Source organism: Oncorhynchus tshawytscha, linkage group LG10 (genome assembly GCF_018296145.1).
Source record: "Oncorhynchus tshawytscha isolate Ot180627B linkage group LG10, Otsh_v2.0, whole genome shotgun sequence".
Classification (NCBI taxonomy): Eukaryota; Metazoa; Chordata; class Actinopteri; order Salmoniformes; family Salmonidae; genus Oncorhynchus; species Oncorhynchus tshawytscha.
In genome coordinates, this window is record NC_056438.1 from 35,406,920 (window position 1) to 35,422,472 (window position 15,553).

At 43.0% G+C, this 15,553-nt stretch overlaps 1 protein-coding gene across 1 annotated transcript in view; it reads left to right on the forward strand.

Moving 5' to 3' along the window:
* cdh7a (cadherin 7a) overlaps positions 1–15,553 on the forward strand; it is a 126,872-nt gene that overhangs the window by 35,807 nt on the left and 75,512 nt on the right. The window contains exons 4-7 of the mRNA XM_024435064.1: positions 1,084–1,251; positions 2,744–2,931; positions 7,789–8,042; positions 8,387–8,523. Coding sequence (XP_024290832.1) covers positions 1,084–1,251; positions 2,744–2,931; positions 7,789–8,042; positions 8,387–8,523 — 747 coding nt within the window. The remainder of the gene's footprint in view (positions 1–1,083; positions 1,252–2,743; positions 2,932–7,788; positions 8,043–8,386; positions 8,524–15,553) is intronic.

The following is a 15,553-nucleotide window of genomic DNA, read 5'->3' on the forward strand; positions in this document are numbered from 1 at the left end:
CAGTTTACTAAACAACTATGGTATTGGTTGAGAGAATGCCAAGAATGTGCAAAGCTGTCATCAAGGCAAAGGGTGGCTACTTTGAAGAATCTCAAATATAAAATGTATTTTGATTTGTTAAACACTTTTTTGGTTACTACGTGATTCCAAATGAGTTATTTCATAGTTTTTGTCTTCACTATTATTCTACAATGTAGTAAATAGTAAAAATAAAGAAAAACCCTGGAATGAGTAGGTGTGTCCAAACTTTTGACTGGTACTTTATCAAAGGTAGAAATTGTTATCTAGTTATCACTTAATACAACTCAAACTGTGTTTTATGATGGTTCTCCTGATGTTACAGTAGTCTGTTCCCAGATTAAAAGCCTCTCCTCTGCCATCAAGGACAGCATTTACAACCTAACGCGCTGCCTCTTATTTCATCATTCTTTGAGTGGAGTACTGCATGCATGAACCAGAGTGCTGACCATGGGCGACGGGGACTAACTGTAATAATGTTCCTGAGTTATGAGTTTAAGGCTCAGAGAGGTGATGGCGCATTCGCCAAGGATTATTCTAGAATACAACCATATGGTCATTGTCATACCAGGGAGAAACTCTTCCCAGCAAGCAAAAGAGGTTACAATGACATCGTTATGATGTATTTTATGTTGTGGTCAGGTTGTGTACTGGTTGTTTAAGGAGGTTTTGTTAATGTCGTTTAATCAACCATAAAAATGTATCTTTATCTGGTTTTAACCTAATGATCTGACGAGATCATAAGAACCAAAATATGACTTATTTCTCACGATGCCTTGATCTCGCCATCATTTTCTTTCTATTTTTCTTAGTGTAACAAAGACCACTTGGTTGTAAATCACATGATGTCTTCTCATCCTGAAAACCAGTTTACAACCAGAAAATAAAAAAAATATTACATAATGTGCCAAATCTGAATAAACAATGAATCAGTCATTTCAAGAAGGTTGAAAAATTGCCACGTAGAAGACATAACATAAGTTGATTCAAAAACATACCAAGATGTACCAAGTTATATTATAACTGAATGCCCTAAGTAAAGTGTTATTCAATCTTTTTTTGCAGGCGTGGTCAAGACAGCTCTGCCCAATATGGACCGTGAGGCACGGGACCAGTATCTGTTGGTCATCCAGGCCAAGGACATGGTGGGCCAGATGGGGGGACTCTCTGGGACCACCTCCGTCATGGTGACTCTCACCGACGTCAACGACAACCCACCACACTTCTCTCGCAGTAAGCCCTTCTTTTCAGTCAGTTTGCACAATTTTTTATTTATTTAACCAGGCAAGTCAGTTAAGAACATGTTCTCATTTACAATGACGACCTACACCAGCCAATCCCGGACGATGCTGGGCCAATTGTGCACCGCCCTATGGGACTCCCAATCCTGGCCGGTTGTGGATTCAAACCAGGGTGTCTGTAGTGATGCCTCAAGCACTGAGACGCAGTGCCTTAGACAACTGCACCACTCTGGAATCCAAAGACTGTAAAAATGTGACCGGATGCGTCTCTGCTTGGCACTCAGCATTAAGGAGATATACTGAGGGTAAGGCTCTGCGATAGACTAGAGTTATGTCCAGGGGGTGTACTTGTACATCAAGCTGCCTCAAGAGAGAAACAGGAAATAGGCTCCTGCTCCTATGAAACATTCCGGCTCGCTCGTGCAAGGGTCTAAAGTTTGATTTTTAATAAGGGCAAAAATAACATTGTTTTGATAAAACTGTATACAGTATTTTGGGGGCCAGACTATATCTACAGGACCATAATCAACCACAGAACACCATTACTCAACTAGAAAAGGCTATTTTTACTGGATTTTTACAACAACCATTTTTTATCGCTACCTAATGAAAGGTGGTGCCATTGTTAAGAAGACGGTATTGACACAATGCTATAACAGCATTATTGAGTGATAGAGAAGGGGTTGACCCATCTAAAGATCTGTATTTTCAGATCAAAAAGCTCCATCCCAGTGACTTGTGGAGAATGAGCATGCTTTTGTCTAACTGCCCATGGACTTCAAGTGAAATTAGCAGCCTGGCTAAATCTGGCACGTTCACAGAAATGTTGATTAATGTACTTTGTTGCTTTCAAATAAACTTAATAAAGTGAAGTTGCAAACCTGAAGGTTCCATGGTTCCTTGAGATGTGTGTAACAGTGTTGGGCTGCGTGGCGCAGCGGTCTAAGGCACTGCATCTCAGTGCTAGAGGCGTCACTACAGACTCTGGTTTGATTCCAGACTGTATCACATTCAGGCCATGATTGGGAGTCCCATAGGGCTGCGCACAATAGGCAGAGCGTCATCTGGGTTTGGCTGGGGTAGGCCGTCATTGTAAATGAGAATTTGTTCTTAACTGACATGTCCAGTTAAATAAAGGTTAAATATATAGAGATTTTTTAATGACTCAGCCAGGGATCGAGCTCCCAACCTTCCAATCTCAGGGTGGACACAAACCAGAAGTTGTTGGTTGAGAAGGAAATGGTGGTGGGAATCTATCCACAGACATGTCAGACTCACACAATAGTTAATATAGCTCAATCTGCACAGGGTAGAGGAACCCTACAGAAAAATAACAACAGAAACAGGTAGCATTCATTTAGCAACAGGGCGATGAGCGTGGACATAGAGCGAAGATGGAAAATGGTATCATCAATAACTTGTATGTGTGGGCTGTTTTTATAATTTTCCTCTTCTCTCTGTCTCTCTCTGTCTCTCGCCTGTAGAAAGTTATCAATTCAGCATGTCTGAGTCCCTGCCAGTGGCCTCAGTGGTAGCCAAGATAAAGACGCTAGACTCGGATGTGGGGCCCAATGCTGAGATGGAGTACAGGATTGTGGATGGGGATGGCCTCGGGTTGTTCCGAATCACCCCCGACAGAGACACACAGGAAGGCCTCATCACTCTGCAAAAGGTATAATGCAGACCTTTCCTTTAAGGAAGCCATCGCTAGAGGTCTGCTATAGTATTGCACTGTCCTCATGGACACCCTATAAGACCAATAGATAACGTGTCCGTATTAGGACAGTGGAAGGTGTGTCAGAGTCAGAGTTTGAAGTTGGTGTCAAAGCGACAACACCAACTCAAACCTCCAAGTGAGTTTGACACATTCCATGGACGTGTAACTCTTGTCCATGGACACTCTATAGATGCAGATCCTTAATCTAATGCTTTTCCAACTCTGGTTCCAGATAGCTACTTTGTGTGCATGCCTTTGCTCCATGCCGGCAATAACACAACTGATACAGCTAATCATTTTTAATTTAACCAGGAAATTCCCATTGAAACACAGGCTTATGTGAAAAGGGTGTGTTAGTACTAGGCTGGAACTAAAGCCGGTACACACCGTAGCTCCTCAGGCTGTGTTCAAAATCTGTCTTGCCTACTTTATTATTAACCTTTAATTAACTAGACAAGTCAGTTAAGAACACATTCTTATTTACAATGATGGCCTAGCAGGGAACAGTGGGTTAACTACCTTGTTCAGGGGCAGAATGACAGATTTTTACCTTGTCAGCTCAGGGATTCGATTCAGCAACCTTTTGGTTACTGCCCCACCACTCTAACCACTAGGCTACCTGCTGCCCCCTACTATTTACTAAAACTACATACTGTCTACTAATTATATTACATACCATTTAGAATGTACTGTTTAGTATAAATGTATGCAGTAAGCAACAAATATCAACATACTAGGATCATCCATATGGAGAATGCGTTCAAAATGCGCACTTCTGTTGTTTCCTGATTATAAGCTGTTGTAAAACACACAAGGGTCTGAAAACACGATTCTCTTGCTCAAAAGCCTGCAGCGAATTCTACTGAATTTTGAAAAACCAAAATGAGTATGACATCCTAGCATTTAAAGCACATGACATTTTAGAAATTTGACATACTATAAAACTATATTATATTTTTGCAAATCCAATTCGTCTTCGATTTAGAACACAAGTATGGGTATACATACACGGCCAAAGTCTGTAAGATGTCCCTTGGAATTTGAAGAATTTGAATTCTAAATGATTCTTAAGTTTCTCTGAACCTAATCATAAAGCTTTTGACTCTTGACAAAATATGGAGATAGAGATAAAAAATATCTCTTTAGCTTTTTTCTACAATTTGAATTATTTACAGACATTGAGTGTATGCTCAATACTTTGCATTTGATATCTTAAAAAGCAGTAATTTCATAACTTTGACAGGATGAATAAATGAGGAGTTGCGCGTGTGCGTCAGAAAACATTTTCAGGGTCTTGTATCTTTGTCTTAAGATCAATATTTTGCCTTGGCACAGTTATGTACTGTAAGTCAATATGACAGCAATGTTCAGAGATTGAGAAGGTTCAGAAAACAATTGTATATGTGTGGACAAAATGAGATCTGAATAGTAAAGGGTATGAATTAAACCTGGGCCTTCATATATTGTGATTTTAGCGGACTTATTTTATTATTATTTATTTTTTCTTGTTCCTATTGTTCCTCACTTCCTTCCTTCCCTCTCATTCATCTCTGTCTCCCCTCCCTCTCTTCCTTATTTTTGTATTTACTCCCTTCAATATTTAAAAAAAACCTTTGTCTCTTTTCTCAATCCTCAGTGGCTTGCGAAAGTATTCACCCCCATTGGAATATTTCCTATTTTGTTGCCTTACAACCTGGTATGAACATTTTTTTTTTGGGGGGGGGGTTGTATCATTTGACTTACACAACATGCCTACCACTTTGAAATATTTTTTTGTGACACAAACGAGGAATAAGAGAAAAAACAGAACTTGAGCGTGCATAACTATTCACCCCCCCAAAGTCAATACTTTGTAGAGCCACCTTTTGCAGCAATTACAGATCCAAGTCTCTTGGGGTATGTCTCTAAAAGCTTTGCACATCTAGCCACTGGGATTCTTGCCCATTCTTCAAGACAAAACTGCTCCAGCTCCTTCAAGTTGGATGGGTTTCCGCTGGTTTACAGCAATCTTTAAGTCATACCACAGATTCTCAATTGGATTGAGGTCTGGGCTTTGACCCAGCCATTCCAAGACATTTAAATGTTTCCCCTTAAACCACTCGAGTCTTGCTTTAGAAGTATGCTTAGGGTCATTGTCCTGCTGGAAGGTGAACCTCCATCCCAGTCTCAAATCTCTGGAGGACTGAAACAGGTTTCCCTCAAGAATTTCCCTGTATTTAGCGCCATCCACAATTCCTTCAATTCTAACAAGTTTCCCAGTCCCTGCCGATGAAAAACATCCACACAGCATGATGTTGCCACCACCATGCACCACTGTGGGGATGGTGTTTTCTGGGTGATGGGAGGTGTTGGGTTTGCGCCAGACATAACGTTTTCTTTGATGGCCAAAAAAGCTCAATTTTAGTCTCATCTGACCAGAGTACCTTCTTCCATATGTTTATCTTTGGTCTCTTTGTTGCCTCTCTGATTAATGCCCTCCTTGCCTGGTCAATGAGTTTTGGTGGGCGGCCCTCTCTTGGGAGGCTTCTTTTGGTGCCATTTTCTTTCCATTTTTTAATAATGGATTTAATGGTGCTCCGTTGGATGTTCAAAGTTTTGGATATTTTTTTATAACCCAACCCTGATCTGTACTTCTCCACAACTTTGTCCCTGACCTGTTTGGAGAGGTCCTTGGTCTTCATGGTGCCCCTTGCTTGGTGGGGTTATAGCAATATAGCAAGTTTAAAAAAATAAACACTGGAATGGTAGATTTGCAGTGGAAGAATGTGCAACGTAGAGATAGAAATAATGGGGGTGCAAAACAGTTGGTGCTTAAAGCTAGTGAGGGGGATAAGTGTTTCCAGTTTCAGAGTTTTTTGCAGTTCGTTCCAGTCATTGTCAGCAGAGAACTGGAAGGCGAGGCGGCCAAAGTAAGAATTGGTTTTGGGGGTGAGCAGAGAGATATACCTGCTGGAGCGCGTGCTACAGGTGGGTGCTGCTATGGTGACCAGCGAGCTGAGGTAAAGGGGAACTTTACCAAGCAGGGTCTTGTAGATTACCTGGAGCCAGTGGGTTTGGTGACGAGTTTGAAGCGAGGGCCAGCCATCGAGAGTGTACAGGTCGCAGTGGTGGGTAGTATATGGGGCTTTGGGGCTTTGCTGGCAAAATGGATGGCACTGTGATAGACTGCATCCAATTTATTGAGGAGGCTATTTTGTAAATTACGTCGAGGAACGGTAGGATGGTCAGTTTTACAAGGGTATGTTTGGCAACATGAGTGAAGGAGGCTTTGTTGCGAAATAGGAAGCCAATTCTAGATTTAACTTTGGATTGGAGATGTTTAATGTGAGTCTGGAAGGAGAGTTTACAGTCGTCCACATATTCTAAGACCGAACCGTCCAGAGTAGTGATGTTGGACGGGCGGGCAGGTGCAGGCAGCGATCGGTTGAGGAGCATGCATTTAGTTTTACTTGTATTTAAGAGCAATTGGAGGCCACGGAAGGAGAGTTGTATGGCATTGAAGCTCGTCTGGAGGGTTGTTAACACAGAGTCCAAAGAAGGGCCAGAAGTATACAGAATGGTGTTGTCTGCGTAGAGGTGGATCAGAGACTCACCAGCAGCAAGAGCGACATCATTGATGAAAACAGAGAAGAGAGTCGGTCCAAGAATTGAACCCTGTGGCACCCCCATAGAGACTGCCAGAGGCCCGGACAACAGGCCCTCCCCACCCGATATGACACACTGAACTCTATCAGAGAAATAGTTGGTGAACCAGGCGAGGCAATCATTTGAGAAACCAAGGCTATCGCAGATGAGGATGTGGTGATTGACAGAGTCGAAAGCCTTGGCCAGGTCAATGAATACGGCTGCGCAGTATTGTTTCTTATCGATGGTGGTTAAGATATCGTTTAGGACCTTGAGCGTGGCTGATGTGCACCCATGACCAGCTCTGAAAGCAGATTGCATAGCGGAGAAGATATGGTGGGATTCGAAATGGTCGGTAATCTGTTTGTTGACTTGGCTTTCGAAGACCTCAGAAAGGCAGGGTAGGATAGATATAGGTCTGTAGCAGTTTGGGTCAAGAGTGTCCCCCCCTTTGAAGAGGGGGATGACCGCAGCTGCTTTCCAATCTTTGGAAATCTCAGAGACACGAAAGAGGTTGAACAGGCTAATAATAGGGGTTGCAGATAATTTTAGAAAGAAAGGCTCCAGATTGTCTAGCCCGGCTGATTTGTAGGGGTCTAGATTTTTCAGCTCTTTCAGAACATCAGCTGACTGGATTTGGGAGAAGGAAAAATGGGGAAGGCTTGGGCGAGTTGCTGTGGGGGGTGCAATGCTGTTGACCGGGGTAGGGGTAGCCAGGTGGAAAGCATGGCCAGCCGTAGAAAAATGCTTATTGAAATTTTCAATTATAGTGGATTTAGAATATAATATTTAATAAAAACGTATGCAGTAAGAAACAAATGTCAACATCATCCATACAAATATTATTTCATCTAATGCACAATTGCGTTGTTTCCAGCAATTTTTTCATTTTGGTACAGCACATCCCCTTATGTGATTATCAGCAGTTGTCAAACACATAAGGTCCCAAAAGATGATTCTCTTCCTCAATAGCATGCAGCGAATTCATACTAGATGAAAAGCCAAAAGAATTGTCGAAATTGTCAACATTTTACATACAATATTTTACTAACTATATTTTCACATTCCCAACTAGGCTACTATTTAGAACTCAAGTACTGGTATTCAGACATGCCCAAAGTCTGACCCTCCCTCCTCCTTTCCCTACTTTCTTCAATAAATAACTCTCTCTCCCTTTCAAATTGGTAGGGCCTGGACTTTGAGACCAAGTCGAGCTACACCCTACGTGTCGAGGTGTCCAATAGAAACATCGACCTGCGATTCCTCTCCCTTGGCCCATTTAGCGACACAGCTACAGTGCGCCTCATCGTGGAGAACGTGGACGAGCCGCCTGTCTTCTCCTTGCCGCTCAGCAAGATGTTAATATCGGAGGCAGCAAAGGTGGGCACCACCATCGGGACGGTGTCCGCACATGACCCCGATTCCACCAACAGTCCCATCAGGTAGGGGTGTGGCAAGGATTCATCATAGCAAGTTCTAAATCGTAATGCTCTGTTACTGTTTGAACATTTTTGATCAGTTCTATTTTTTGTTTCTACGACAAATACATTTGCTGGTTGTTCAACTGCTTGTTATGTACATGGTATGCATCAGTTGTAGCCTTCATCATTCGATGTATGATTGCTCCTTATTATAACAGCCTGCATAAATGAACAGTATGCATCCCTGATTAATGCATTGCCCACAGATGGTCCATAGAATGCGTTTATACGGCGGGTGCTGTTGAATCTGGCCCATGATAGGAAGCCTCTTCAATAGGCTCTCTCTCCTGTCTACCTAACTCCAGGTACTCAATAGACCGCAACACCGACTTGGAGCGCTTCTTCAACATAGACGCCACCACCGGTGTCATCAGCACTGCCAAGCCCCTGGACAGAGAAGTCAACGCCATACATAACGTCACCATCTTCGCCATGGAGAGCTGTAAGTGTTCTTACTCTGCTCTGTCTGCACAGTTGCTACATTATATCTGGGTTCTTGTCAATCACTGTTTACACCTTAAGGATACACAATGGAGTTGCTAATTGTGTACATCAAATGTTTGCTTTCTATACAACGAGGGGATTTCTGGACAATATGTCTATTTAAGAGACCCCTAAAGAGCACCCCTAGAGGCAAATGTTATGTAGTGCCTCTTCAACAGTGACATCAAATACAATTTAAGAATATTTCACAAGGACAAATCCCAAATTATCTTTAAAATGAAGTAAATCCTGTATCCTAAAAGATATACTTAAGCTTCCTGTACTATTTCCCAATGAATATAATTAGTAGGAGACTCACTGAGATGTTGCCAAATTCTCCCGGAAGTCTGAAAATTAGTAGGGAGAACGTGCACAGACCCTTCATCTCCTTGACTTGTAAAGGAGAGTTTTAGCAGATGTTCTGCTGCTACAGAGGTTGACTGCAGTTGATCGCTGGCTCTAGAACTTGTGGTGTTTGATCGAGCCTCACCTTGATTCAGAACGATGGCTGAAGCTGATCCACGCACACACGCTTTCCTCCCAATGCCCGGGCTCTCCCGCTGCAGACTTTGTCTGTGACCTTCACCAAAATAAGTGCACCTGTTCCCCAATCATTCCATCTGACTCAGTACTACTGAGGCTGGAGTTCAATTAAACCTGCACCGTGGCAAACCCCCATTGGGGTTGGAGGAGTGTAACATTGCTCCTTAATCATTTTACTTTCAACATGTTTAAGTAGATTTCTAACTACTCTAACATAACGAATCCCGAGCTGACATAGTAAAAATATGTCTTTCTGCCCCTGAGCAGTTATCCCAAGGGTTCTCCTATAGGGACAGCTGATGAAGCCCTTTGGAACCTTTTTTACTACGAGTGCACAGTACTATCTACTCTAACATTGCTCCTTAGTCAATGGCATTTCACTTTCAACATATCAGTAGAGTTGAGTAGGGTACTCTAATGTCCCTCCTTGTAAATTTAATTGAACTTTTAACATATTTTATTAGAATAGAGTACTACTATAACCACTCCTCAGTCAATTTCATTTGACTTTCAAAACATTTTAAACATTGCGATTAATTAGACAATGAGTGAATATTGAATCAAACTCAAATCGTAGTAGACATAACGGGCATTTTTGCAGGGACAGTATATGAATTCTTTATTTTTATTTTTTTACCTTTATTTAACCAGGTAGGCCAGTTGAGAAAAATTTATCATTTACAACTGCGACCTGGCAGTAGCAGATAAACATAAAGCAAAGCAGTGCAACACAAACAACAACACAGAGTTACACATGGAACAAACGTACAGTCAATGACACAATAGAAAAAGTCTATATACAGTGTGTGCAAATGGCGCAAGGAGGTAAGGCAATAAATAGGCCATAGTAGCGAAGAAATGAACACTGGAGTGATAGATGTGCAGATGATGTGCAAGTAGAAATACTTGTGCGCAAAAGAGCAAAAAAGTTTGAAAAACAATATGGGGATTAGGTAGGTAGATTCGATGGGCTATTTACAGATGTGCTGTGTACAGCTGCAGCGATCGGTAAGCTGCTCAGATAGCTGATGCTTAAAGTTAGAGGGAGATATAAGTCTCCAACTTCAGCGATTTTTGCAATTCGTTCCAGTCATTGGCAGCAGAGAGCTGGAAGGAAAGGTGGCCAAAGGGGGTGGTGGCTTTGGGGATGACCAGTGAGATATACAGTCGAAGTCGGAAGTTTACATACACCTTAGCCAAATACATTTAAACTCAGTTTTTCACAATTCCTGACATTTAATCCTAGTAAAAATTCCCTACTTATGTCAGTTAGGATCACCACTTTATTTTAAGAATGTGAAATGTCAGAACAATAGTAGAGATAATGATTTATTTCAGCTTTTATTTCTTTCATCACATTCCCAGTGGGTCAGAAGTTTACATACACTCAATTAGTATTTGGTAGCATTACCTTTAAATTGTTTGACCTGGGTCAAACGTTTTGGGTAGCTTTCCACTAGCCTTCCACAATAAGTTGGGTGAATTTTGGCCCATTCCTCCTGACAGAGCTGTTGTAACTGAGACAGGTTTGTAGTTCTCCTTGCTCGCACTCGCTTTTCAGTTCTGCCCACAAATTTTCTATGGGATGGAGGTCAGGGCTTTATGATGGCCACTCCAATACCTTGACTTTAATGTCCTTAAGCCATTTTGCCACAACTTTGTAAGTATGCTTGGGGTCATTGTCCATTTGGAAGACCCATTTGTGACCAAGCTTTAACTGATGTCTTGAGATGTTGCTTCAATATATCCACATAATTTTCTATCCTCGTGATGCCATCCATTTTGTGAAGTGCACCAGTCCCTCCTGCAGCAAAGCACCCCCGCAACATGATGCTGCCACCCATGTGCTTCACAGTTGGGATGGTGTTCTTCAGCTTGCAAGCATCCCCCTTTTTCCTCCAAACATAACGATGGTCATTATGGCCAAACAGTTCTATTTTTGTTTCATCAGACCAGAGGACATTTCTCCAAAACGTACGAACTTTGTCTCCATGTGCAGTTGCAAACCGTCGTCTGGCTTTTTTATGGCGGTTTTGGAGCAGTGCCTTCTTCCCTGGTGAGCGGCCTTTCAGGTTATGTCAATATAGGACTCGTTTTACTGTGGATATAGATACTTTTTTACCTGTTTCCTCCAGCATCTTCACAAGGTCCTTTGCTGTTGTTCTGGGATTGATTTGATGGTAGTACGTTCATCTCTAGGAGACAGAACAAATCTCCTTCCTGAGCGGTTTGATGGCTGAGTGGTCCCATGGTGTTTGTACAGATGAACGTGGTACCATCAGGCGTTTGGAAATTGCTCCCAAGGATGAACCAGACTTGTGGAGGTCTACAATTTTGAAATGTGGAGGCAATTATTTTTATTAAGACTAACTCATATGCATTCTCCTGTTATATTGTTTTCTTTTCAACTTTCTTTCATTGTCTAGAAGCCAAAGGCATTTTCCTAATCATAGGAAAATCCGCTCTGGTGCGGGCCCATGTCCCGCACCAGAGCCGCCACCGCGGATAGATGCCCACCCAGACCATCTCCTATAGGTCTAGGTTTTGCGGCCGGAGTCAGTGTCTTTGGGGGGGTACTGTCACGCCCTGACCTTAGCGATCCTTTTATGTCTCTATTTTGGTTTGATCAGGGCGTGAGTTGGGGTGGGCATTCTATGTTGTGGGTTCTATATTTTTTGTTTTGTGTCTTTCTGCACCCGACAGAACTGTTTCAGTTTTCGTTTATTCTCTTTGTTATTTTTGTTAGTCAGTGTTCAGTTCAAAATAATAAAGATGAACACGTACCACGCTGCACGTTGGTCCTCCACTCCTTCCAACAGCCGTTACATGCCCACAGAAAAATAAGTGGGTATACGGCATATACCCTCCACTACACCACTGCTATTGAGGAAGAGAATCGTCTTTTCACACCCACGTGTATTTGACAACAGCTAATAATCAGAATAGGGGATGTCCTGTACAAAAATGAACAAATCACCATTACACATTAGATGACGCTTTCTCAATATTTATGATTAGTATGTTAATATTTGTTTATTACTGCATACATTTTTACCAAACAGTGAATATTAAATAGTTGGAAGTTTGATAAGTACACAGTATGCAGTTTTAGTAAGTAGGAAAGACAGATTTCGGACACAGCCATAGACAAATATGCATATTGATTTGAATTATGTTGAGTAAAGAGATCGTGACTTTGCTCCAATATCAAAGTAGCCTTTGGGAACACAGTCTTCGGATGCCACCTTACATAGGGCTCTATTTTCAGCTGGCGCTATGGAGGCGCAAGTGTCAAACGCATATTAGTTTGAAATTTTGTCATGTTAAAACTGGCGCATTGGGATTTTCCAGCCCTAACACCAGGTTTCAAGTTTCAAGTTCAGTTTTAATTTTGCGTCACAAGTACAGTGAAATGCCTTTATTGCAAGCTCTAAACACAACAGTGCAGTAATCAATAACAATAACAATACTAAAAATAACTTAAGGTAGAAATATCAAGAGAATCAAGAGAAAGTAAGTAAGCATACTGTATACAGGGTCAGTCAGTTCCCTTACCACATACAATGTGCCAGGATACTGGAGTGATAGAGATAGATATGTATAGGGGTAAGGCATCAGGATGATATATAATAAACAGAGTAGCAAATCAAATCAAATCAAATCAAATTTTATTTGTCACATACACATGGTTAGCAGATGTTAATGCGAGTGTAGCGAAATGCTTGTGCTTCTAGTTCCGACAATGCAGTAATAACGAACAAGTAATCTAACTAACATTTCCAAAAAAACTACTGTCTTATACACAGTGTAAGGGGATAAGGAATATGTACATAAGGATATATGAATGAGTGATGGTACAGAGCAGCATAGGCAAGATACAGTAGATGATATCGAGTACAGTATATACATATGAGATGAGTATGTAAACCAAGTGGCATAGTTAAAGTGGCTAGTGATACATGTATTACATAAGGATGCAGTCGATGATATAGAGTACAGTATCTACGTATGCATATGAGATGAATAATGTAGGGTAAGCAACATTATATAAGGTAGCATTGTTTAAAGTGGCTAGTGATATATTTACATCATTTCCCATCAATTCCCATTATTAAAGTGGCTGGAGTAGAGTCAGTGTCATTGACAGTGTGTTGGCAGTGGCCACTCAATGTTAGTGGTTGCTGTTTAACAGTCTGATGGCCTTGAGATAGAAGCTGTTTTTCAGTCTCTCGGTCCCAGCTTTGATGCACCTGTACTGACCTCGCCTTCTGGATGACAGCGGGGTGAACAGGCAGTGGCTCGGGTGGTTGATGTCCTTGATGATCTTTATGGCCTTCCTGTAGCATCGGGTGGTGTAGGTGTCCTGGAGGGCAGGTAGTTTGCCCCCGGTGATGCGTTGTGCAGACCTCACTACCCTCTGGAGAGCCTTACGGTTGAGGGCGGTGCAGTTGCCATACCAGGCGGTGATACAGCCCGCCAGGATGCTCTCGATTGTGCATCTGTAGAGGTTTGTGAGTGCTTTTGGTGACAATCCGAATTTCTTCAGCCTCCTGAGGTTGAAGAGGCGCTGCAGCGCCTTCCTCACGATGCTGTCTGTGTGAGTGGACCAATTCAGTTTGTCTGTGATGTGTATGCCGAGGAACTTAAAACTTGCTACCCTCTCCACTACTGTTCCATCGATGTGGATGGGGGTGTTCCCTCTGCTGTTTCCTGAAGTCCACAATCATCTCCTTAGTTTTGTTGACGTTGAGTGTGAGGTTATTTTCCTGACACCACACTCCGAGGGCCCTCACCTCCTCCCTGTAGGCCGTCTCGTCGTTGTTGGTAATCAAGCCTACCACTGTTGTGTCGTCCGCAAACTTGAAGATTGAGTTGGAGGCGTGCATGGCCACGCAGTCATGGGTGAACAGGGAGTACAGGAGAGGGCTCAGAACGCACCCTTGTGGGGCCCCAGTGTTGAGGATCAGCGGGGAGGAGATGTTGTTGCCTACCCTCACCACCTGGGGGCGGCCCGTCAGGAAGTCCAGAACCCAGTTGCACAGGGCGGGGTCGAGACCCAGGGTCTCGAGCTTGATGACGAGCTTGGAGGGTACTATGGTGTTGAATGCCGAGCTGTAGTCGATGAACAGCATTCTCACATAGGTATTCCTCTTGTCCAGATGGGTTAGGGCAGTGTGCAGTGTGGTTGAGATTGCATCGTCTGTGGACCTATTTGGGCGGTAAGCAAATTGGAGTGGGTCAAGGGTGTCAGGTAGGGTGGAGGTGATATGGTCCTTGACTAGTCTCTCAAAGCACTTCATGATGACGGATGTGAGTGCTACGGGCGGTAGTCGTTTAGCTCAGTTACCTTAGCTTTCTTGGGAACAGGAACAATGGTGGCCCTCTTGAAGCATGTGGGAACAGCAGACTGGTATAGGGATTGATTGAATATGTCCGTAAACACACCGGCCAGCTGGTCTGCGCATGCTCTGAGGGCGCGGCTGGGGATGCCGTCTGGGCCTGCAGCCTTGCGAGGGTTAACACGTTTAAATGTCTTACTCACTTCGGCTGCAGTGAAGGAGAGACCGCATGTTTTCGTTGCAGGCCGTGTCAGTGGCACTGTATTGTCCTCAAAGCGGGCAAAAAGTTATTTAGTCTGCCTGGGAGCAAGACATCCTGGTCCGTGACTGGGCTGGGTTTCTTCCTGTAGTCCGTGATTGACTGTAGACCCTGCCACATGCCTCTTGTGTCTGAGCCATTGAATTGAGATTCTACTTTGTCTCTGTACTGGCTCTTAGCTTGTTTGATAGCCTTGCGGAGGGAATAGCTGCACTGTTTGTATTCAGTCATGTTACCAGACACCTTGCCCTGATTAAAAGCAGTGGTTCGTGCCCCTTCAGTTTCACACGAATGCTGCCATCAATCCAAGGTTTCTGGTTAGGGAATGTTTTAATCATTGCTATGGGAACGACATCTTCAACGCACGTTCTAATGAACTCGCACACCGAATCAGCGTATTCGTCAATGTTGTTGTCTGACGCAATACGAAACATCTCCCAGTCCACGTGATGGAAGCAGTCTTGGAGTGTGGAGTCAGCTTGGTCGGACCAGCGTTGGACAGACCTCAGCGTGGGAGCTTCTTGTTTTAGTTTCTGTCTGTAGGCAGGGATCAACAAAATGGAGTCGTGGTCAGCTTTTCCGAAAGGGGGCGGGGCAGGGCCTTATATGCGTCGCGGAAGTTAGAGTAACAATGATCCAGGGTCTTTCCACCCCTGGTTGCGAAATCGATATGCTGATAAAATTTAGGGAGTCTTGTTTTCAGATTAGCCTTGTTAAAATCCCCAGCTACAATGAATGCAGCCTCCGGATAAATCGTTTCCAGTTTGCAGAGAGTTAAATAAAGTTAGTTCAGAGCCATCGATGTGTCTGCTTGGGGGGGGATATATACGGCTGTGATTATAATCGAA